The sequence below is a fragment of the Monodelphis domestica genome, chromosome 5 (genome assembly GCF_027887165.1).
Source record: "Monodelphis domestica isolate mMonDom1 chromosome 5, mMonDom1.pri, whole genome shotgun sequence".
NCBI classification, from domain to species: domain Eukaryota; kingdom Metazoa; phylum Chordata; class Mammalia; order Didelphimorphia; family Didelphidae; genus Monodelphis; species Monodelphis domestica.
In genome coordinates, this window is record NC_077231.1 from 257,265,775 (window position 1) to 257,292,290 (window position 26,516).

General features: G+C 36.1%; 1 protein-coding gene across 8 annotated transcripts in view; it reads left to right on the forward strand.

The window, feature by feature from the left end:
• Positions 1-26,516, forward strand: part of MPP7 (MAGUK p55 scaffold protein 7) — a 305,221-nt gene that overhangs the window by 261,937 nt on the left and 16,768 nt on the right. For all 8 annotated transcript variants that reach the window (XM_056800070.1, XM_056800065.1, XM_056800068.1 and 5 more), the window contains one exon: positions 22,792-22,872. In XM_056800070.1, the coding sequence (XP_056656048.1) occupies positions 22,792-22,872 (81 nt within the window). The remainder of the gene's footprint in view (positions 1-22,791; positions 22,873-26,516) is intronic.

Below are 26,516 nucleotides of genomic sequence, written 5' to 3' on the forward strand. Positions count from 1 at the left end.
GTAATGCAATACACAACAGGTACTTTATTCAAGCTATAGCTTGGGCCTCCACAAGAAGCACAAGATCTCGAGCATTGCATAGGTCTGGTTTATATAGTGGGGCTAGGGGTGGGGGCTCATCTTGAGAACCAGGCATCAGAAGTGAAGACACATCAATCTTAGTCCCAGATATCTTCTTTTAACATATGGTCAGCCAGTGACCCAGGTCAGTAAAACCTGAAGTCTTAAGATAACATATCCTTATGGCAGTACACAAATAAGGGTGTGGTAATTTTAGTTCTTGGGACAAGGGATCCTATTTAGGGTATTGTCTGGAGGGCAATTTCCCGTGGTAAGAGCATGTTTCTTCAGTAGCTGGTCTTAACCAACAGATAGGAAACCATTAGGCCAATATAAGAAGGGAAAGATTTCTTTGGTAGAAGAAACAGCCTATGGAAAGGCATGAGAGTGTCATTTATGGTGAAGAGACAGATCATTGTCTACTTTTAATTAAAGCATAAAGCATGAGGAAGTTGATAAATAAAATGAGAAAGGTTATGGTAGCCTCTTAATTATAGAGCACAAATGGCAAATTCCTAGCTCGTGGGAGCATGCTGCAAACCAGTAGAGTCTGGCCTGAATCACATGAAAATGTAATTGGAAAATAGTTACTCCCCCTCCCCGCCCCAATACAATAGAACATAGATAATGTTAATATGTAGTTTTCTAAGTCAGTATGTGTCCTCAGGGATCCTTATGTTTCTGTTGTGTTTGAAAGCACTATTATTTTCTTTAGCTATTTCTCACATGTCATCATGAGCTTCATTTTACTTATGAGATTAATAACCTCATTTATGCAGCTAACAACACCTGATTTCATAGAATTTAGAGGATATAAAGTAATATTAAAAAGTTGGAAACTAAAGCAGGCTTTTTGATAATCTGTGAACTAAGGATTTATAAGATTGCTAAGATCTAGAATGACTTATTTGAATATAGGACTTGGAAATGTCAGCCTTAGACTGTCAGAGAGTGATGATGAGAGTGTTTCTTATTCCATTTCAGGTATTCTGAAGAACATTACATTATACATTCTAATCCTGTGACACCTGTGCTTGCTTTATAAATCTGTCTTACAAACTTACATATATTTGCTTTCTTCTGTTGTCGGTATTCATAATGTTTATACAGGGTATTTTAAATATATTACTTATGATTCTGATTTTTCTGATTCATTGCATTTGTGATATGTAAATGTAGTAAGAAATCTGCAGGTATCCACATTTTCTATCAGATTGTATCTAGAATAGATATTTTTTGCTGAATCAAGGAAAGTTTTCCACTCATTTAGCTACTTAGTTATGACGTATAAACAAAAAGGGAAGTTGACTTAGTTCTGTGGCAGTAATTGACAGGAGTCATCAATCATTGAAGACCTGGCTTTAGAGTCTTATATTGCTTCTAGTTCAATTAATAATTGTTATTCTGTGAATTATGGTGACATTAGGGACTTGGTCCATTCAGTGAATTTTAAGTAAAACCTCTACCTTGTTCATAGAAATACAAAAAATTACTCCCTTGCAATTTATTTTCCCTGTGTCCTTTATTTTCATGGGTACATTGGAGGTAATAATTTCTATAACCACTAATAAAATTTAAATGCTAGAAAAGTCTCACAACAGACAAATGCCATTGAACAAGTATACAGCAGTTTTATTTGTTTTCTCCATCATTCACAGCTCAACTTAACATTCAAGAAATCAAAATAGACTGAGTATATTAACTTGGGAAAAGATAGGACAATGGGGAACCTTAAACTTTCATCCAAATTATTAATTTTCCCTTGGTTTTGGAAATGTCCCATTCCAAACAATGTAAAATTTTTAAAATTTAATAGCATTCTTGCTACATACAATCCCATGACAGTTTCAGTGAAATCTCTTTCTCTATTAAGAAGTACATTGTACACAAAGGAAATACCATAGTTTGTTAGATATTTATTACCATAAGTTAAACTTTTGTTTTTATAGTTAACATTTTGTAAAAATTGAAATACTAATATTGCTTTGAAGAAAAACTTTTTTTGTCAAAAGTAAAACATCAGTATACCATTTTTTTTTTTGCTAAAGCTAATAAATAACAAACCTAAAATTATTTCCGTGGGTTTTGAGAAAATTTGTGACTTATTCCAATGGTTTACAAGGCATGAAAGGGAAAAAAACCTTTCTGTATATTTATAATTTTTTACCAGAACATTAAATACTCTTCTGCCTTCATTCTACTTGTATCTTATGATTACATATTTTACATGAAAATTGTTTTTTAAAGTTAGTTTAAATAACTACACATTTATGAATGAACTCTCATTCTTTCATATGATTAACAAAAATTACTGGTAAAGATAGAGATGAAGCCTGGGCCTGTGATTTCATTGGTGTAAGAGACTCCCTTGACCAATTCATATTGATACCTTACTGGTAGGTAGTCTTTAAAAATTACTGAGAAAAGCACTGAGAGTTTCAGTGATTGCCCAGGGTGACAGAATCAGAGGTCAAATTTGAACCCAGGACCTTCAGACTCCGGGGCTGGTGCTCATGCACAGTGCTTCCTAGTCAACCCCTGGAGCCTTCCTTTCACATACCAGCCTGAATCAGTCCTAGCTGACTGCAAAGTTTAGGCCACATATCATGTCCTGTCCAGCTCTCTCCCAAAGGCATCTTCTTCAGATCAGTCTGATCATTGTTCCAGGAAAGGACATGTCAGTCTACTTCCCTGTGGCAGCACTCCCTTTGCTGTGATTTCCCAGACAAAATTAGAGGATGAGTTTTCAGAGGGGAGAGACCAGCTCATTTCATATTTGTATATCCAGAACTTGCCCCAGAGCCCTGCACACAGCAGGTGCTTTTAGTTTAGTTTTAGTTGAATGAATAAATGCTTTTCATTTACTCATCTCATTGGAAAGCAAACATGCCCTTTCCTTCTCCCTGCTTCCATTGATGAAAGACCTTGAGGCCAGTTGGATGACAGAATTGGGAGAGGGAAGAGCCAAGAACTCTCTGCTTCTGATCTCAGCCTCACAGAGCAAGAGGGAGCAGGATGCTTGCTCACTATTATGACAAGGGAATCACTTTAAAAGACTGATATATATTAATTTAAGGTCGCCAAGGAATTCAGCTATGTAATTCCTAAATGAAAAACTCAAGTCAGCCGTCAGCCTTTTTTGGAGTTTAATTACAATAGGAGCAAGAAAGGAATTAGAGATAGAGAGAAAGAAAAAAGGGAGAGAAGGGAATAGGGCTTAAATACCCCTTCTGTTTAGGCTGGGCCAAAAGGCCCAAGCCCTTAGATAGCTGGGGCAAAGAAAAGAGATCAGTCCCTATCACTCACGTGACCAAAATGGAGAAACAGTCTCAGAGGCCCCCACCTTCAGCTTCCTTCAGCGCAAGCTTCCCCGAGTCCACCGCCATCACCCCCGACCAAACTCCTCCCCCTCTCAAGTCTCCAGACCCTCCTATCTTTAAGGAAACCATCCAAGTTCCTCCTCTCAGTTCTCCCATCTACCAATCACTGTTCATCAATTTCCCTGTGCCAATAGAGGCTCTAGCTTAACCCAGGACCGCCCAGAGGTCTCTGGCTTTGCACATGTCTGTTGAAGGTCATATTTTCAAATGATTAAATCTTTGATCTAGGCTGCAGCCCTTACTCAATCCTGTTAGTACTGAATAGGGTGGAGATTTATTCCAAGTATCTCCATTGTATCAATTCTAAAATCAATCATGATTCAAAGAAATTCCTGTTCTATGCTTAAGCATAGGTCAAAGTCCTTTCCATTGTTCAGCAAAAGGTTTCTGTCCTAAAGTAATCTGAAAAAGGGAAGAGAAGGAACCTCCCATGCCAATGGGGTTCCCATTCCAATAGACTATCAGTAAGAAATTTTCCAAGTATGAAATATCCCAATGGTGAAATTTCCAACATTTTTAAGTCTAAGGAATTTTGAGGTTTACACTATGAACCATCTTTCCAGGGCATCCAGGAGGACAAAATGATTTTCATCATATACAAAAGCATTTTAATTTTTGATGCTATACATGGAGATAGACTTCTCATAAACGAGAGCCCTCTGGAGTTCTTTTTAAGAGTGTTAAGTACATATTTGAGTGTAAAACAGAGGTTTTGAGACCAAACTAAGAGCAGCTAAGAGCTGCTAAAGAAACAATGCCAAAAAGCCACCTAATGATAGAAAGAAGTCATCCCCTGCTTCCTAATGCACAAACCAAAATAATTTGTTGACGACAGCATTAAAAGATTATAGGGACAGCTATGGGGGGCTCAGTGGATTGAAAGCCAGACCTAGAGGTGGGAGGTCCTAGGTTCAAATTTGACCTCAGATACTTCCTAGCTGTGTGACCTTGGGCAAGTCAATTTAGCCCCATTGCTTAGTCCTTACTGTTGTTCTGCCTTGGAATCAATACACAGTATTGATGCTAAGATGGAAGGTGGTGGTTCTTTTTTTTTTTTTTAAGAGATTATAGCCATACTCTGCTCTGAAAATTCTTATGATTATGTGAGTACTCTTATAACAAAGTATGATGTTATTTCACTGATTATAGAAATAGGGATAAGGACTAGATCTATGATTTAGATAGAAGAGAAAATTCCTAGATGAAGAAATTCCCTCTACCAATGCAGATAGGCACCTTCTCTGCAATTTTTGGTCTTAGAAAATTGGGAGGGGTCAAGGGGTTACTCAGTGCTATCTGGCCAAGAAGTGTCAGAGACTGAATTTAAACCCAGATCTTCCTGACCCTAAGATCATCTTTTAGCCCACTATATGATGCTGCCTTTTCACCACTAATGAAAACATTAAAGTAAACTGAATTGGATGCAGTTTGGATTCATAATTTTTAAATGTCTAGAATCAATTTGGTATTCTCACACTTTATTTGAGATGGCACTAAAGTCTTATATGATCTCAAAGTTCTTATCATAAAATATAGTTTGAAGATTTTATAGTTATGAGCCCTGATACAACACATTAAAGCTTACAAAATGCTTTATCTACATTATCCCATTTTATCCTCACAATCACTCGATACAGTAGGTACAGAATTCATTTTACAGATGAAGAAACTAAGATTGAGAAGAGTAAGGTGACTTCCCTCATAACTGACCAGGGTAGGATTTGAACTCCTAAGTCTAACACTGTTCACTGTGCCCCTCAGCTGCCAACCCCATCATGGTTTATGATCAAGATCCTGTTAACTGATAAACACTTAGTTAGAAATTTTCCAGCTAGATATGCTTCTCCTCCCCTTTCATTCCTTTTCTCATTGCACACACTGAAAGGGGACATTTACGCCGTGCTCTCTGTGGTTTACCTCATTTGAGCCTCATAACAACCTGCTATACTTGATCTGCCCTTCAGAAGGTGACTTACCAAATTTTATACAGGGAGGAAGTGTCAGAGACAAGGATCTCCTCCTTTCTGATTTCAAGTCCAGCACTCCATAGCCTACCCCACAACATTTCCTGTCTTCTAAGTATCCCCACACTAACTACTCTTTTTGTCTTCTTTACCATTTACCCACTAATAAAATCTGCTTTTTCCCTTTAATTGATCCACATTCTGCCTATCTGTGGCTCTGAAACAGAGGTGGAATGTGCCGGTGACCTTTTTATCCAGGAAAAACACATACACTGTGAATTCACTCTAAATATCAACTATGGAAGAATTTTGTTCTTTCAGAAAGCTTCTGATTCCTTTTCTTTCACTTTACCTTAATATATAAATTGATGCTTCATTAGCAGAGTATTTAATCTATTATAAAAGCAGCAAAGTAAGGGAAATCTGACTATCAGGATTTGTTATAAACTGTTAGGTTGCTGTATTTTTATACAGTTTGAATCCAAAGAACTTTAAATTTAGTTTAATAAATGGATTTGTCATTTGCCAATGCTAAATTTCAGCCACCTACTAGTATGATCATAGTATAATTCTGGGTCAAATACATGTAATAACATGGTTGAATTAACTTTACACCTACATCAGCAAATAGAGCAGTCCTAGTGTGATAAGTCAACTTTTTATAACAGATTATATCTGTCTGATCTGTGGAATACCTAGAGATTTCATTTGATTAGGTTTGCAATAAATCAGATGAAGAAAGTGTGCTTTTTCAATAACAAAAGCAGTTCAGAAATTTATTGCAGACTTCAGTAATTCTGATGTTTTTCTCTGGTTATTAAGAGTAGCTTAAGTCTGGCCAATGCCATAAAAATGTCTTGGGTGAAATGTGGAAAAACTAACAGTGTTAAGCAACACAGGTACCCTGGAAGTGAGCACATGTTAAACTGCAAGTATGCCAGTAGCATTCATTCTCCTGTGCTCAGCTCATATTAATGTTAGTTCTAGGAAGCACAAAGATAGATGGTAAATAAAAATAGCAAGAAGTGTTTCATATGTTAAACTATGATATTAGGAGAGAATTTGTTAAAGTTATTCCCAACTAAAATAATGTTTTGTCAATATATAATGAAAGTTACATAAAAAGTCTGGTTCTAGTCTTGTCCAAAATTGTAGCATTATGGTAAAACTATTGATGTTTGGCTATCATGATGTTAGCCCAGCAATAAAAATATTCTTTAGATGCTAATTTTTTTTTCAGATTGTGATGATTATAACATTTTTTCTATTAGTAATCAGGAAATCATACATTATGCTGTTTTAAAAATGATAACTCACCAAACTTGAAAAATATTAAGTAACCTGGATTTGTTTTGTCTGGTTCAGCCTTCAGAGAAAAGTGTATTAGTATTTACATTTTTCCTTTACAGATAATAATTTTCTCTGTCAGCTCCCTTATAATTTTTTTTAAGAATAAAAGTTTTTATTAGCCCTTAATTATAAATGACTGTTAAGTTAAACTATTCTCACAAATGGCAGTGTATCATTCAGTTGGAAGGAATTTAAGTTGATGTTAAAAGCAAAACTTTCATCAAATTAGTTTCAAAATTCTGACAACTCATATTGCTAAGCTAGGTATTGGTCTTAGGGCAGTTTCTCACCCCTTTATCCCTTTTTTGTTTTTAAATGTGTATGGCCAGGAATTTAATTATCAGAAAAATATTCACACCTTTCTTGACCACATTTAGGGGTGGGGACCAAAAACTCAGGCTTATAAATTTTGCATTACTTTCAGAAAATATAGAGTAGTAAAATACTAGTAAAATGAACTTGTATTGCCAGTGATAATTAAGTATTGTCACAAAGCATAAGCAATTACAAATTTTCAGGGGAGAAGAAAAAAATTGGAAATGAAGCAATCAAAACATTCTAGTTCTCATACTTATTTCAGGATAGTGTAAAAAATGAGGCAATAAAGATGACAGACAGCAGAGTTCTTTTTGGTTAGAAAAAAGACTGTCCTGTATACAACAGCCTTCCCACTCCCCAATCCTTCCCCCACTACTACCCCTGTTGAGTGTTGAGAAGGAAGACTGATAGTTTATATATAAATAGAACTAAGCTGTAAACCTTTCATTTAGGGTACAAGTATGTAGGCCAAAAGAATCTGATTTTAGATGTTTCACCATGCTTATTTCTTAGATTAAAATTATAAAATCATATTTCTTCTAATTTATGTTTATTGATGACTTAAATATACTGTACTCCTTTGATCCTAATTCTAAACATCATATAAAATAAGACATGCATTTCATTAAAGGGTTACTAATTAAAGCAATGAAAATTAAAAAAAAAACCTCTCCCTAATTATTAATTGCCAAAATATCATGCATTTCTCAGTAGATTGAAGCAGGTAAATTAAGTTATTTTATAATTTAATAAGTACACATGTACTAGTGGATTAATTCATAGACTATTAAAAGATTGGCTTTAAATGAGGTTCCTTATATTGCAAAAAAACATTGTGTTCAGATCTAAACACCTTCATAGTGGTAAGATGTAGACAGACTAGACAGCATTCAGACTAGAGCTATAAGGATGATTAAGAGCCCAGAGGGACTGACTTATGAGGAAAGCTTGAAAGAACTAAATATGTAGAACTTGGCCAACTGACAACTAGAAGGGAAATATGATAGCCATCTACAAATATCTTAAAAGATCTAAACACCAAAGAAACAAAGAATGTATTTAATATTGCCCAAGTGGCTATAGCTAGAATTAAATGACAAAATTAAGAAAAAAGAAAATTCATAGTAAGCATTGAGAGAGACTTCTGAGAGGAAGAAGTGCCTGAAAACTAAAAGTCCAGCTAGAGCCTAGATAGGAATGAAAGTTAAATTCATGAATGGGGATATGTTTATCCCTTTGTTGCAAAGGATAATCCTTTGATTAACTGTTTGACAAAGATTGAATATGGATATAGGAGGTGTGAAATGCAGTCAGTGAGTGAGCCTTTGTTTCACAACAAACTATGTGTCAAGCTCTGGGCTAAGCAGTAATAATATACATATGTTAATGGCTAATAGCTTTAATTGTGATAGAATATTTGATTTAAAATTTAATGTAAATATTAATAAGACATTAGTTCAGAGATGATGATTTACTAATAATCTTGCCACTGGGTATAAAATGAACATTTTTTAAAAGTATTCCTGTCACAAACTGAAAGCATGTGACCTACATACAGTGTTATCTTAAAATAATTCTATTGGGAGAACATGTTCTGACTTATGAAACAAGTTGCAAATTTTTTTCCCCTTAATATAGAACTAGTAGCTATTTGAAATAATGTACAGTAAATCAACTGTCTCTTTCTGTCTCTTAGGCTTATTTGGTTAGAGTATCGTGCAAATCAGGATAATTTAGCTATATACTGTCTTTTTTAAAATTGTCCTTCCATTTTTTCTCATAAGTAATTTTCCCCACCAAAGTGCAATGAGTTTTACCCAAGTAGGGACTATATCTTATATCTCTCTCAACATAGTACTTAATTTCTTTAATATTAGGGGTTTAGACTAACGAATCTCTGAAGTCACTTGTAACTTTAAATCTATTTGCTAATAAATACTTAATTTTTTTATTTTCCACTTAAAAAAAAAAAACCTTTCCCTACCCACATATTCCATAAACTTTTCATAATGTCGAACACAACTTGTAAAGCTTGGGTTATTTACAATGACATTGGAAATTCAGACTAATGTCTGGTCCAGAGAAGTTTCTTCCCCTCTTCCCGTTCAGTATATATTTTTTAAAGTTTTATTTTTGTATTTTGTTTTACATGATCAAATTTTATAGATTATTTTCATTTCGTGAGCTATGTCTTATAATAAAGTAAAACTAATAATTCAGTGACTTAATGTGAAAATATATGCAACATTTCACAATTCGTGCCCCTCAACTTCCCTATTTAAAAAAAATTAACAGAAATCCATTTTCTCACATACCTGTATTTCATTGGAGAAAAAAAAGAAAAAACAAAAAAAAATTAACAAGTATATATAGCAAAGCAAGACAAATTCCTCTAATGATGCTAGGTATGTAATATATTCACACATACACACACATGTATGTGTCATTCTGCTCCCTAAATCCATCACCTCTCTGTAACGTATAGCATGTTTCATCATTTCTACTTCGAAATCATGAATGTTCATTGTATTGATCATAGTTCTTAATTTTCAGTCATTTGTAGTTTTGTTATTGAGTTATTCTGTTTCTACAATGGTTTGGAGATGATTTTCTTGGTGGGCCATGAGAGCACAGTCTTCTGCGAAGAGAGCTTCCAAGATGAGTCTCTCTGTTGTCTTTGTTTTTGCAGTCAGGCGACGAAGGTCGAATAGTGAGCCATCCAGTCAGTATTTGATGTAGACGCCCAGGTCTAGGTCCATCACAGCATGTCATAATATTTGGGTGAAGTATAGGTTGAATAGTACCGGAGCAAGGACACAGCCTTGTTTCACGCCAGTCTCTCCACTAGATAGGACTTCCCCTGTCATGTTGACATGAAAGAGCTGGATCAGTTTGACGAATTTTGCTGGGCAACCGAGCTTGCTAAGGGACACGATGCGTCCCTGTTCACTGTGTCCAACGCCTTTGTCAGGTCTATGAAGACAATGTAGAGATCAGGTTCTGCTCAAGGCATTTTTCCTGCATTTGCCTCACCGTGAAGACCATGTCGATGGTGCTGAGATCTGGTCGGAAGCCACATTGTGATTCAGGCAGGTTCTGCTCTGAAACAGATGACAGGAATCTGTTGAGTATAACACGGGCGAGGATCTTTCCAGCAGTGGAGAGTAGTGAGATGCCTCTGTATTTGTCACAGGCTGCTCTTGAGCCTTTGTTCTTGTATAGGGCTATGATGGAGGCATCTCTGAGTTCTGGGGGCATGTCTTCCTCTTCCCATATGCTGGTCAGCACTATGTGGAATGTCTGGAGCACTTTTCCATTTAAGGCCTTGTACACCTCGGTTGGGATCCCATCTTTACCGGGTGCCTTGCCTGAATTCATTTGTTTAATGGCTTTTTGGACTTCCTCTATTGAAGGAGGGATGTCAAGTTGTTCAATGGTGCGGTTTTGAGGGATCTAGTCAAGGGTGCTTTGGTCGACTGAAGAGGGTCGGTTGAGAAGCTGACTGAAGTGTTCTTTCCACCTGATGCTGATGCCTTTTTTATCTTTTATGAGTGTCACTGTCAGAGGATAGCAAGGGAGTGGTGGTGGGTTTTAATGGCCCATAGACAGTCTTGAGGGCACTGAAAAATTGTTTGTAGTTTTTTGTATCATCAAAACACTGGATTTCTTCTGCCTTTTTTTCCCACCATCAGTCTTGCATCTTCCTGATCTCATGCTGCGCCGTGGCTTGGAGATACTTGAATCTGTCCTTTTTAGGAGCAGAGTTTGGGTTATTTTGCCACTCTATAAAGGCTTTTTTCTTCTTGCTCAATAGGTCTTCAATAGCAGTGTTGTTCTCCTCGAACCAGTCCTGGTGGTTGTGTTGTTTTGGGCCTAGGACTGCCTTTGATGTTTCCTTCACTGCGTCTCTGAACTGGTTCCATTTCTCGGTTGAGCTTCCAGTGAGTGATCCCTTGGCAGACAGCTTGTTGTCCAGGCAGGACTGGAATGTTTGCAAATAAGATGGATCTCTAAGATGACTCACGTTGTAAAATGCGCTAACTGTCTGGGCGCGTTTTGGATGGCGAGGCTCAATGCGCATTTGAAGAGTCACTCTAACCCATCAGTGGTCTGTCTAGCATTCAGCTCCTCTCATGGCTCTGGTGATCTGTACATCCTGGATGTCTCACTGGTGTATAATGATGTAGTCAATGAGATATCACTGTTTTGATCGTGGGTGCATCGCCCACCAAGAAAATCATCTCCAAACCATTGTGGACAGGTTCTCTACAGCAACAAAACTATTTGGGCTGACCATCAGCCTCAGCAAAACAGAGGTGCTGTTCCAACCTGCACCAGAAAGGCCAACTAACCAGCCATGCATTACAAGCGACGGCATGCAGCTAGCTTTCCAACGTCAATACTTTCAAGTACCTGGGCAGCACCATAACCAACGACGGGTTCCTAGACCACGAGATTAATGCCAGGATCCAAAAGGCCAGCCAGGCACTCGGGCGGCTGCGCTGCAAAGTCCTCCAACACAGAGGTGTAAGCAAAGTGTACAATGCAGTGGTCCTCAGCTCCCTCCTGTACGGTTGCAAGACATGGACACTGTACCTGAAGCACATGAAACAGTTGGAGCAATTCCACCAACACTCCCTCCGGTCAATCATGAGGATCCGATGGCAGGACCGAATTACCAATCAGGAAGTCCTCGACAGAGCCAACTCCACCAGCATCGAAGTCATGGTCCTCAAAACCCAGCTACGATGGTCTGGACACGGCATCCACATGGACCCACAGCGAATACCAAGACAGGTATTCTATGGTGAACTGTCAGCTGGACTCAGGAAACAAGGCTGACCAAAGAGAAGATTCAAGGATCAGTAAAGTCCAACATGAAGTGGGCTGGCATGACACCAAAGCAACTAGAACTCGCTGCCTCTGACAGAAGCAGCTGGTGAACCCACATTCTCCATTCCGCCGCCACCTTTGAAGATGAGCGACATCGACGTCTTGCCGCTGCGCATGAACGCTGACACCAGGCCACAACCATACCTCCCGTATCAACTGGCGTCCCAGGCCCCATGCACCTCAGCCTTTGGACTCCAAAGCCACATGAGGGTACATCAATAGATGATAATGCACAAAGATAATTGTTATTCTTGGTAACCGAGAGACTACCACTATTCTGTTTCTGCTTATTTCATTCTTCATGAGTTTACAGCTGTCTTATAAATTGTTCATTTTTATAATATTGATGTTAATAATTGTTCTTTTGGTTCTTCTTACTCCATTCTGCATGTGTTTATGTAAGTCTTAATTTTCATGTCTTTAAAATATTTATTTACTCATTTCTCACATTCATAAAGTCCAATGTATTCAGCCATTCTTCATTTGCTGGCCATCCTCTTAGGTTTCAGAGTGTTGCCTCCACGAAAAAGAGCTACTATAAATATGTTTGTACATAAAGGACTTTTTCTCCCTTTTTAATTTTCTTTTGGGTATAGGTCTAATTGTAGTGTAGATGAGTCAAAAGGTAGGCACAGTTGAGTATCTTTTTGATTATTTTCCAAATTACTCTTTAGAGTGGTGCATCAGTGTAACTGTTTTCCCACAATGCACCCAACAATTATAATTTTCCTTTTTTAGGAATGAGCTGAAATTTCAGGATTATACTTATTTCTCTTAGGTATGTCTATCTCCTATCATCTTTAACATCAAGTGTAGCAATTGTGACAAGGAAATCACTTTTAAAAGACTGATATATATTAATTTAAGGTCACCAAGGAATTCAGCTACGTAATTCCTTAATGAAAACTCAAGTCAGCCGTCAACCTTTTATGGAGTTTTAATTACAAACAGGAGGAAGAAAGGAATTAGAGATAGAGAGAGAGAGAAAAGGGAGAGAAGGGAATAGGGCTTAAATACCCCTTCTGTTTAGGCTGGGCCAAAAGGCCCAAGCCCTTAGATAGCTGGGGCAATGAAAGGAGATCAGTCCCTATTACTCACGTGACCGAAAATGGAGAAACAGTCTCCGGGGGCCCCCACCTTCAGCTTCCTTCAGCGCAAGCTTCTCCGAGCACACCGCAACCACTCCGACAAACTCCTCAACCACTCCAGACTTCAGACCCCCCTATCCTTAAGGAAACCATCCAAGTTCCCTCCCCTCAGTCCTCACATCTACCAATCACCTGTCCATCAATTTCCCTGTGCCAATGGAGGCTCTAGCTTAACCCAGGACCGCCCAGAGGTCTCTGGCTTTGCACATGTCTGTTGAAGGTCATATTTTCAAATAATTAAATCTTTGATCCTTTGCTACAGCCCTTTCTAAATCCTGTTAACCTGAGTAGGGTAGAGATTGAAATAATTAAATTTTGATCTAGGCTGCAGCCCTTACTCAATCCTGTTAGGACTGAATAGGGTGGAGATTGATTCCAAGTATCTCCATTGTATCAATTCTAAAATCAATCATGACTCAAAGAAATTCCTGTTCTATGCTTAAGCATAGGTCAAAGTCCTTTCCATTGTTCAGCAAAAGGTTTCTGTCCTAAAGTAATCTTAAGAAGGGAGGAGAAGGAACCTCCCATGCCAATGGGGTTCACATTCCAATAGTCAAGACCCACTATCAATAGGAAATTTTTCAAGTATGAAATTTCCCAATGGTGAAATTTCCAACATTTATAAGTCTAAGAAATTTTGAGGTTTACAATCCCCCCTGATGATCATTGGGAGACTAGTCTCCCCATTGATCATTTAACATAATCATTTTGTAGTTCTAAATTCACTTCTAACTAAAGATATACACAATATTCAATTTTCTAAGAGAAATTAGAATAGTGAGAGAGGAAATAGAAAAGAAAAGAAAGCAAAACCAATGTTTGCTAGGCGCATTGACAGAAAGCCAAATTAGGGGCAGTCCCTTTTGGCATAAATGTGTACAGTTACAATAAATGTTCAATCAAAAGTTCAGTCCAATCAATCACATCCAAAGTTCATTCTTGATCTTCTTGATGAAGTGTAGGTTTTCGGCATCTTTCTGCAACAGTTCATTCTCTGGATATAAAAGTTTCAAGCTTCTTTCTTGAAGATCTTTTCTCAAACAGAATCAAAATCTTTGAATTTTTTTTTTTATAAAAGTAAAATCTTAAACAAAATTCTTGGATTTTTATAAAAATACAATCTCAAACAAAAAAAAATTCAAAAATTCTTAGATTTTAAATTAAAATACAATCCCCCCTGAAGTAAGTATTTAAAAAAAAAATATCAAGTTTAGCTCAGAATGCAATGTTCAGTTATGGGGGTGTATGTGTCAATTATCAAAAGAATAGAAAAATAATCAAAAACCTAAGAAAAATTCAAAATAGACCTTGTATAGGTCCAGTTTAAAGTAATTTCTATCCCACAAGTATGTAGGACAGAATGCAGTAATATTTCACTTAGCCATTTGTAGCCAAGACTACAGGAAGTTGCCATAATGTAAGAAGAAAAGAATTAGAATTCTATTTTGATGGGGAAATGTCATTCCCTTGTCTGATTTTTTCCTCAGGGACATAGGGAGCCAGCATGATAGTCAAGCTTTGTACTTGTTTGAGTACTTCGAAAAGAATGTAGATACAAGGAAGTCCTATGACTTAAACATAAGTTAAGCGTCGCAACCTCGAGTCTCACTTTAATATTTCTTGTGTGCTCTGTTGGCACTATTCAGGTTTAGTCTGTGCTCCTTGTTTTTATCCCTTTCCCTGGAATCAGACACAAACATTAATCACAGTCCTATAATATTTTATCAATAAATGGCAGGTTCCCATAGTTTAAAGCTTTTAGGCATATATTGATATTATAGCAAGAGTATATATATTAACTTGTATTACTGCAGGGAAAAATAATATTAGTATTAATTATGTGTACCTTCAGTACCAAAAATGAGAAAAAAATCAAATATTCTGATAAAAAAATAAAAGAAATAAGAAAAATAAGAAAAAAATCAGTAATTCAATATATTCTTGGAAAAAAAACAGCATCCATTTGTCTATGGATTATTATCTCCAATTGTTATGATAAGATAGAGTCACAATTCATATGATAGGATAGAGTCAATCAGTCTCAGCAGAAGATGCTTTCTTCACATGTGAGCAGCGAATCCAAGAGTCTCTTTCTCCAATCTTTATAGATGTTGGAGTAGTTAATAATATTTGGAATGGTCCTTCCCAGGAAGGTTGAGTTGCTCCAGTTCGCTTGAAATTCTTGATATAAACTTTATCTCCTGGGTTCAGGTCATGCAGAGAAAAGTCTAATGGTCCAGCTTGTACTGCAGCTCCGGATTCATGAAGTTCACGTATTTTGTGCTGTAACTCCTGTATATAGGAAGCAATAGTAATATCTCCCCCTAATAGCGATGTATAAGCCGGGGAGAAAGGCTTAGCCTGTATAGGCGGATGTCCAAAAAGCATCTCAAATGGTGAAATATGTAAGTCTCCTCTAGGCCTGCTTCTAAGATAAAATAGGGCCAGAGGGAGAATTTCAGGCCATTTTAAATGGGTCTCAGTGCATAATTTGCCAATCATAGTCTTAAGTTCTTTATTCATCCTTCCTACTATTTGGAGAGGAGAAAAAAAAACTGAAAAAGGTTAATTAATATCAACAAAATCAATACAATCTAAGAAGAATCATCTTCATTATATTAGGAAGTTCCTTGGGCACCCTCCTGAAGGGCACCTCTCTGAGGTTCATTAGCACCTCGAGTATTTTTTGGACGAGCTCCATTTCTCATATATTGTTGTTGTTCATTATCATTATAATTTTTTTAATTGGAATATTGTCATTAATTTCCCAATTCCTATTTCTATAATTTTGGTTTCTAAAGTTCTTATTTCTATATTCATTATAGTTATTCCCATAGTCATTATTATAATTTCTAGAATTCTGGTTTCTATAACCATTATCATCATTTCTATAGTTATTATTTCTAAAGCTATTATTAAACTGTGTATTCCTTCAAATCATCTTAAGAAAGGTTCTACATTCCATCATTTTGTGGCCCTTCTTCTCACAGAAGTGGCAAGTAATGGATTGATAATTGGATTTCTGGAGAGGGGCAATTGTCGTTGGTTCATTATCATGCCTACTTTCTAATTTAGTCATCCTATCTATTAAATATCTAATTTTTTTCTTTATTTCCTCTATGTCATCATTATTTTCTTCCTCCTTTTCCTTGTTTCCCTTTAAAACATATATAGCTGTTTTTCGCAATTCTTCAAGGTCCATATCTGACCATCTTGGGCATTGTGTTCTAAAATAATTCTTAATTGCTTTGCAAGAATTGTTTACAAAGATTCTTCTAAGTTGTCTTAAACTACTCTCTTTAGTTAAGTCCCAATCTAAGTATCTGTCCCCAAACTCGATAATTCTGTCCATAAATCTGGAGGGTGTTTCTTCTTCCTTTTGCTTAATTTTTTCCAGTTCCATCCACTTATCTGTACTGTCTGCACATTCCTTCATAGCCGTGAGGATGGCCTCTCTACAAAGGTATAGTTGTAGATAATCCTCAGGATTGTTATAGTCCCATTCGGGATCCTGAGATGGCCAATGTGCTGCATTACGCCCCCGGGTTTTGTTGACATGAGCAATTATTTTATTTTTTTCACGTTCACTTAAAAAAGCCTGTAGTAAGTTCTCAACATCCTTGTAAGACGGATTATCCTGAAAAAATATGTCTCCCATCTTTTTTGTTACTAGAAAAGGATCTTGTTCATATGTGGGGATATTTCGTGTAAATTCATTTATTTCTTGGGGAGTAAACGGTATCCTATGTCTTAAAGTCACCACATCCCCATTCCGTCCTATTTCAGGTACTTCTCTTAGAGGAAACAGGCCTCTAGTTGAATTTTGCACCTGTGGGTCAGTTTGACAAGGACAGGTTTCTCTAGGAGGACAAGATCTCCCTTGCATTGGAATTTGGTTTTCTGTAGGAGAAGGAACATGAGAAGCTGGGATTGCAGGGGAAGGGTTTTGGGGATTAAATTCAGACAAGATTTGCACTACACGAGAGAAGCAGTCTGTTAACTGGGCTATAGGGAAGGTGTTTTCCATCTCTATTTCAGGGAAGGAAATTTCCTCATTCAAAGGTTCAGAAACAGGTCTGTTTCTGGTAGAGTGGTTGTTTGCCAATTGATCCTGTAAGAAACTTTTTAGATCTTCTTATTGGGCTTGCATTTTATCCTCAATTTTTCCTATTTTATCCTCAATTTTTTTTATTTTATCATCTCTAAATATAGTATTGAGGAGTACAAAAATGACAGTACCTATTAATATAAAAATTTGGAGGTATCCTGCATTCCTCAATGCCCCTACTTCTTCACCTGCCATATAATTGTCAAAGAATGTAGTACTCATTTTTATATATATATTTTGTAATTTCACAAAACACGTGGGGAGCAGGGCAAAGCAACAAACTTTCCACAGGGTTTTTTTTTTTTCTAATCCAGGAAGTTGTTCCTTAAAGGAAAGGATATTTAGAAACAGCTCTTCCAGCCAGGACTTTAGAGTCCTGTTGCTGAGATTTAAAACAGCTGTTTTCTGTCTATCAGAGTCACACAGCTGGGCGATTTGAACCCAGGACCTTCTGTCTCTAGGGCTGGTTCTCAATCCGCTGAGCTACCCAGCTGTCCCTTAAGATTAAAGGGAAGAAAAAGAAAAAACTGCTGATTCCAATTTAATTTAAGGAGAAAAGAGAAGAGAGAAAAAGGTTTTTATACTCACGTGTTCTAGCAGCTGTGTCTTTAAGCCAAGTTTTTTTTTTTTTTTAAAGGGACTATGAGATTGTGGGACAAACCTAGATATTTTTGTGCTTTCTACCTCACTCCCCACCCCAAAAAAAGATCAGGCCCCTTTAAGTTTCTAGTATTTTCCAAATTGAACAAATTTAAGATGCTAACAATTTTAAGACTCATTTTCCTTAGTTCAATCCTAGCTAAAATCCAATCTTCCACAGAAAGCCTTTTCTACCCCTCCCCCTTTTTTAAATTGTTACCTTCCATCTTAGAATCACTACTGTGTATTGGTTCTAAGGCAGAAGAGTGGTAAGAGCTAAGTAATGGGGATTAAGTGATTTACCCAGGGTCACACAGCTAGGAAGTATCTGAGGCCAGATTTGACCCAGGACCTGCTGTCTCTGGGCATGGCTCTCTATCTACTGAGCAACCCAGCTGCCCCCTTTCCTAGTCCTTTTTAACTAGTGTTTTCCTTCTGTTAATTGTTTCCTATATATTCTATATATAATCTGTTTGTGCATAGTTGTTTATAGGTTACCTTTACCCTTAGTCTGTAAACTCCTTAAGGACAGAACTGGCCTTTGCCATTTCTTGTATCACTGGGACTTTGAACACTGCCTGCTACATGCTTAATACTTAGTGACTCACTGACTGACAGACTTGATAGGGAAAATTTATTCATTTGCCATATATACTTTTATTCTAAATAAATACCTGAAAATATTGACTCTACATTGGGTATCCTCCAGAGAGGCACTCATAAGGTTTACTAATAGTATCCAAGAAGATTATCAAAATTAGCCTGAACTCACTGCCCCCCCCCCCAAATATTGTAACAGCCTGCAATAGCATGTGTATAGAAACCTGGGATAAAATAATTTTAGGGAATCTAGGCCAGAATGAGAGCTCTACAGAGAGTTCAAATTGATCTGATCTTGGAGCCAGGAAAGCTGAGGTTTATGCCCCACTAGTTATGTCACCACGAACCAGTCACTTAACCACGTTGAGCCTCAGTTTCCTCATTTATAGAACATGTTGTTGGGCATATGACTGCTAAAAGTCCTTCCTAAGAAAATGATCAAATGGCAACTTTTTTTTTTTTTGCTTAAAGTACATTAGAATGCAAGAACTTCATATCAGCAATCACCGCAAATCCAAATTAGGAGGTTTAGAGTAATCTTAGATTCCCCAAGCATGTAGTTATTAATAATCTGGAGTCTGAGACAGTGAATCATATATAAAGAGTGGGATTAAATAATAATACATTATGATCATCATTATTACATTAACAATATACCACTGTGTGTTTAAATTGAATTAACTCAAAATACACTTGTGTGTGGGGTTTTGTCCTAAGATTAAATAGATCAAGAAAGGTACAAAGCAGTTTTGAATTTGTCACGGAAATGGGAAAGGCCATGTACTTGGAGGTCAATGAGAAGACCTTACTGTCTTTTAGTGAGCTCATTCAGCCTCTTCATAAATCAGGTTAAAGAATTGCCTACCTCTAGTTAGTATTGAGTATTTTGCCTCTGAATGAAAAACAGTCAACTGCAAGTGTTAATGTGCCTTGAATGTAATAAATTATTAATATTTATTGAATCCAATAGAATGACTCACAGTGGAGGAAGATTAAAGGACAGGCATATGGAGATTGAGTTAAATCCCAAGGATACGATAAAAAGAGGAAGCCCCCTAGGTAGTGACAACAAAATTAACCACTGACAAATGCAGAAAACCTAGGGTACCCTAGGTGATAATATGACAAGACAGAATATAGATGTATGAAAGATGTATGAAAGTTTGGGTTTTGTCTGACTTTGCTTTTTCCATTATAGAAAATTACCTAGAATTGCCGAAATTATTTTAATAACATATATAAATTTTCTGTTCTCCTTCCTCAGAAACTGTACTACTATTTATTTGTAAGAGTAAGAATTATTAAAGTAAAAAACACTAAGCATTTCATTTGAAATATCCTAACCCTTGGTATTCCCCAGTATTCTCTCTGAATCTTTTCCTCTTTCTCTTCCATCACTTTTTTCCCCTTACCATAACTCCTGTTGATTCTTCTCCCTCCTGCATTCATCCCCATCTCACTCATACCACCAACTTCATTTAGGGATTTAGCCTTTAGGATCATAGCTTTAGAGTCAGAGGATAGACTTGGATGGTCAAAGACTATCTGCTCAAGATCCCTTCATTTTGCAGGTGAGAACACTAAGGTACATGCAGTCCAAATGACTTGCCTGGGATTATATAAGGTAGTAAGTATCTGAACAGGAATTTGAACTCAGGTCGCCTGACTAGGTAGTCAGGGCTTTTCAAAAGTATGCCGTGTCTGTTGGCTCCCTTTAAGTTATTATAAATCATTTCCTAATTGGTCTCCTGACCCCAGCCTCTCCAAAGCCATCCTTTGCACAGCTCTATGGAGAGGGGGTTCAGAGGGTTCATTGGATTGGGCTGGAATCCTGGTTCTGACACTTAACAGTAGACAAGTCACTTCTGATCCTCAACTTTCTCATCTGTAAAATGAGGTTAATAATCATACTTGCAATAATATTTGCCCTATCTACACTATAAGATCTTTGTAAATATCAAATGAAATAACATGAAAAATCTTTTAAATCATAAGTTATTCTATAAATATGAGCTATCAATAGGCTAGTGTAACCATGTCCCTCTCCAGTTCAAAAACCTCTAGTGGTTCCCTCCCTTCTACAATATGCCCTCCCCACCCCACCCCCATCCCCGTATACCTTTTTAACCTTATTTTTCATTACTCTCCTTACTGTTCTCTGTGTTGCTACCAAATTGGATAACTGAAATACTTTCCCAGTTGTACAGGCTATTTCCCATCCCCCCAAAATACTCTTTCCATACCTCTCACTGGTTTTTTTTTTCTCTTTAGTATCAAACTTATGTGTCTCCTCTGTGAAGTCCTTTGTTTCCTTTTCTCTTCCCCAGCCCCTAGATAATAATACTTATTTATGTATATGTCATAATGCTTTTCATCTCACAGTATCCTCAGACACCCAGTAGATGATTAATAAACTTAAGTTAAATTAATCATATCTATTTTCACAACTTCAGCTATTATGTCTATATAGGTAACTTCTTCAACATTGTGCTCCTGATCTTAACCTTTCAAGGTCCAGGTCTTATCCCCAACAGTCAGTTAGATTTTTTTTCATTTGGGTATGTTGATAGCACTTACAATTCAGTTTGCCTAAAACAAAAAATATCTCCCCTAATTTTCCCCAAACCACCAAACTAGCTTCTTTTCCTGGCTTCCTTATTTTTATTAATGGTACTCCCATTCTTTTTATTGAGTCTGAAGTCATTTAAGTTATCTTTGATAAATTTTTCCCCCTGAAACCCCCAAAATTTATTTTCCTTTTGTCATATATTTACTGTATTCCTCTTAATGTATGTCTTTATTGCTACCACCATGAACCAGATTTATATTACCCTGATTCGGAACTGTAGGTTGTAGTGAAAATCTCTTTTTTTCCAGTGTTACCCAGGCCAGTATTTTATTAATAACCTTCCACCTGAATTAAGTCACTTACCTGTTCAGTTTGCCCACAAAATAAAAGTCCTGCCCATTCTTTGTAGTATTCTTACCTTCTTCTACATTCTTACCTTATTCTACCATTTCTGCTTTATCTTCCCTATATAAAACTTCCATTCCAACCCCAATAGTTTACTTATCATCTCCAAATGTACCTTGATCATTTAGGCTGTTCATTCCAACATGGAATTTTTACCTTTTTTCCTTCTGCCAATCAATTCTAGATATCTTCAAAGACTCAGCTCAGATCTTCTGTTTTCCATGAACCTTTTGACTACCCCAACTGGAAGTAATCTTTCTCTTCACTAAATTCCTTTTAGCCTTTAAAAAAAAAAACTTAGCATACATTATTTTGTATCTCTATTTATATATATCACCAAGTTCTGTAAGGAACAGAGATGTTCCCTGTCCTTCATTGTATCTCGTGGAAAATACAGTTCTACTGTGGGAATAGAAACACAGAAGAAAAACAACTGCTTGATCACATGGGTTGATGAGGATATAACTGGAGAAGCAGACTCTAAACGATCACCCTAGTACACTTATCAATAATATGGAAATAAGTCTTGATCAATGACACAAGTAAAACCCAGTGGAATTGCTTGTTGGCTACAGGGGGGTGGAAGGGGAGGGAAAGAACATGAATCATGTAATCATGGAAAATATTCTAAATTAATTAAGTAAAGTTTTTTAATTAAAAAAAAAGTTATTGAAAACCATGTTTATCAGACCACACAGAATGATCATTGTGAGTTAGATAAGGAACTCTGGAAATGGCTAAAAACCTATTGGCCTTCAAATACATAAGCATGATAAGATTACAGTGAGATGAAAATAAATTGTAGCAATTATAAAAAAAAATAAATATAGTTCTATTGAGAGTAGTTAGTACTCAAATAGTTGATTAATTGAAAGACCTAAGATATACTAGTACTTTGAGCTACATAAAAATCTCCAGGTCCCTGAAGGGGAGAAATTCTTCACATGTGGTCAGTGACTTGTTAAAGTATATAACCTCAGTTGAATATAGTACTGTTAATTAAAGGAGGATTGATAGTTCTTCCTTTGGCTTAGAATTTAAATTTTAAAAAACCCATTAAAATATGAACTATTCCCTGCAACTGAATTATGCAAATATTTCAAAAACATAGCTCTCTTCTAAGCACTCAGGAGTAACCATTTGAGAATAGATTGTGATCTAAGTGAGTTGGGTGCATTTGAAACAAATATTCACAGCAATTGTTTTGAGGGAATAAGTCGTTGCTTTTAACCAGCAAAAATAAATGAATTTTTCCCCCTGTTGAATTTGTCATGTTCTTCTAAGCTAGTATTAATCTTAGAAATAATTTTTATTTGGTGCTTTGGCTGATTTTATTATTATTGTTATTGTTATTCAGGGCCTGTGGGAGTAGGATTAAATGAACTGAAAAGAAAGTTACTGATTAGCGATACACAGCATTATGGTGTGACAGTGCCACGTAAGTAACATTCTCTGTAATCTATGTTTAAAAGTATTTTCTTAACTTCTTTAATTCTGAACTCAAATATACTTAAATATAGTTTTCTTCTAAATAAAATCTCTTTTCAAATCATTTCCTTGGGCAAAATCCAAAATTTTTCAGGGTATTTCACCAGGTTTCTATTTTAAGAATAAAACCTTCAGAAAGAGAGCAAAAAGACTTCATGTGATATAAACCTATCTTAATTATTTCTTTAACAAACTGGCAAATGGTGCTAAATAGTTTTTTTTTTTTGAGTCATTGACTCCAAATGTGGTAGAATTTCTTTTCAGCATACTTTTACATCTATTTTTCATAACGACCTTGTTATTTTCACAGGCATTCTTACAAATGAAATGTGATGTTAGAAGCATTTCTATCTCCAGAATAAATGTCATTTGACTACTTAATATGTTGATGTTAAGAAAGCTGTCTAAAAAGCTAAATTGAAATTTTGGCTTTCTTGAGTAGTTTTAGTACTACCAATAATAAAAAATACTGTTTATATATTGCCATTAGTAATGTTCTCTCATTGTGGAAGAGTTCGTACTTATTTTAAAATTCTGGGTATTTTTTTTTTACCCTGTTAGATTCTATTACTATTTTTTTTTCCAAATAATTGTTTAAAATCCTTTTCAGCCATAAATTACAGTGCAGCTGACATTATAGGAAGGCAAAAGAAAACGACCTGCACAGTTACAAATTCTTCCCTCGATTTGATTTTCTTAGTCAGTTTCTCTACCACATAGCTGATTAAAAATAAGACAATAGAAAGGTTGGTCTAAAAAGTTGTTTTACATTTATTTCCTTCCTCTTTAATAGCTTAGTTGTTGCCAAGGAAAACCCAAGCATTTGGAAATTAGTGAGCTTGGGAAATGGCTCAAGGCTAACTTTTGGTTGGCAATTTCAAATATTTTTAGTCCATATAGGTCTTCTATTGCCTTATGAAGCAATGAATCTCTAGTTTTGCAACTCTAAAAATCATATGGCTTGACTTCATTATGGAAGCTCAATAAAACCATCAAATTATTTTCCTTTTTTGAATTATAAAATTTCCATAAGAGTTGAAAATATTTAAATTTGAACTCCCTCTTGGAAGACGTGATTGTTTACCTTATGAAATTATTGTAAAGATTAGCTCTTCTTTGAGAGAAATCATAAAGTCATAAAATGTAAATATTGGAAGGAACTTCAGAGATCTTTTAGCCCAACCTATACCTTACCAAGAATCCATTCTGTGGCATTTCTAGTAAATTATTATGCAGCCCTCTCCTTCAAGAACCCAAGTGAAAAAGAAAGCACTGTGTCTCAGGAGAGCCTTTCCCACTTTTGGACAATTCTAATTGTTACAGAAGCCTTTGCCTCTCTGTAGCTTCTCTTATTTTTTTTTAATTAACTTGTATTATTTTCAGTTCTCAAGAACCTTCCTTCTCTCTTTCCCATCTCTATACCCTTACCCCTATCGAGAAAGAAAGAAAAACACAACCTGTGTAATAAACACATAGAGTCAGGCAAACTAAGCCCCACATTGACTGTGTCCAGAAAAATATCATATCAATTTGCACTATGGATTCATCAGTTTATCACTTCTCTCAGGAGGTAGGGAGTATCTACTTCATAAATTCTCTACCCATTATGTTTAGCTCTGCATTCTGGGCCCATTCTAATCTCTCTTTCATATGACTGCCTTTTAAACTCCTCAAGACTACTGTCATCTCAGCAGGCCAGACGTCCTGTTTTCATATTCCATAATCCTGAGTCTTCTCATCATCATGTTCACCTCTTTAAAGAAATATTTCTGCTTATCTGTGAGTCTTCTAAATACTTCAAACTGAATTTAAAACAGTACTTAAGTCAGAGGTGTCAAACAAGCAGCCCATAGCATTCAAATGAGGGGACCATATAAAATGTACTTTGGAAATACTTAACAAAGTAACAGTGTATTAGAATATAGATAATATATGGTTTTCTAAATAAATATGTGGCCTGCAGAGATTCTTATGTATAGCTCAGTAGTCCCATTTCTATTTGAGTTTGACAACAGTGTCATCTGTATAAGAATATAAGCATCTTTCCCATAATCTGGATATTTCTCTTGATGAACCCTAGAAAAGTGTTAGCTTTTCCCTCTTGATTAGAGATATGCACATTAAAACAACCCTGAGGTCAGATTGGCCAATATGATAGTAAAGGAAAATGACAAATATTGGAGGGAATGTGGCAAAATTGGGACACTAATGCATTGCTGGTGGAGTTGTGAACTAACTGATCCAACCATTGTGGAGGGTAATTTGGAACTATGTCCAAAGGATTATAAAACAATGCATGTCCTTTGATCCAGGACTACCACTACTAGGTCTGTTTCCCAAGGAGATAAAAAGAAAGCAGAAAGGACCTACTTGTACTAAAATATTTATAGTAGCTCTTTGTGGTGTAAAGAATTGGAAACTAAAGGGATGTCCTTCAGGTAGGGAATGGCTGAACAAATTGTGGAATATGATGGTAATAGAATACTATTGTGCAGTAAGGAATGATGAACAGGATGGTTTCAGAAAAAGCTGGAAAGACCTACATGAACTGATGCAGAATAAAATAAACAGAGCCAGACAATATTGTACACAGTAACGGCAATATTGTGGAATGATCAAATGTGATAGACTTAGCTTTGCTACTCTCATCAATGCAATGATCCAGGATAATTCTGAGAAACTTAAGAAAAAGAATGCTGTCCACTTCCAGAGAAAGAACTGTTGAAGTAAGAATTTTCACTTGTTTACTTGGGTGTATGTCTTAGAGCTTTGGTTTTATAAGATTACTCATTTTAAAAATGAACAATATGGAAATATGTTTTGCATGATAATACATGTATAACCTAGATTGAATTGCTTACTAGCTCAGGGAGAGGGATGGTTTGGATCATATAAATTCAGAATACTTAAGTGGAAATTTGTTTTTACATTTAATTGGTAAAAAAAAATGAAAAAATAAAGAATAGGCAAAAAATAATTTTTTTTTTAAAAGCCTTCAGTAGAACTCTTTTCTTAAAGCCAATGATAGATTAGGAGATATCAAGAAGAAGAAGAAGAAAGAAAGAAAAGAGTTAGCTTTAAAAAAATTTTTTTTTGCAAGGGTTGAAGCTTGCATGTCATCACTCTATTAACTCATATTGGCTTGCAGACCACTAAAATCACCTTATCTTTTTCATAGAAATTTTGGCATAACCATTCCTTCCCTATCCTGTACCTCTCAAATTGTGTTTTTTTAGCCAAGTGTCAACTTTTACATTTACTCTTAGTAAATTCTGCTTCATATAATTTAGTCTGTTATCCTAGCTTGTTGAGATCTTTTGTTTGTATTAAAAACACCACAAATTTTTCCAGCCCTTCTTTCCTTATCAGAGTCAATCCAGAGCAAAGTTTCTTAAATTTTTGTGTATCACAGATCCCTTCCTCTATAAACTCTTGTGTCTCATGGACCCATTTGGGAGTTTGATCCAATTTATGGACTCCACCTCAGAATAATGATTTGAAATAAAATATATAGGATTACAAACAACTATTTTGAAATACAGTTATGAAAATATTTTTTTCCAAAAGCAAAGCATTAACCCCCAGGTTAATAAC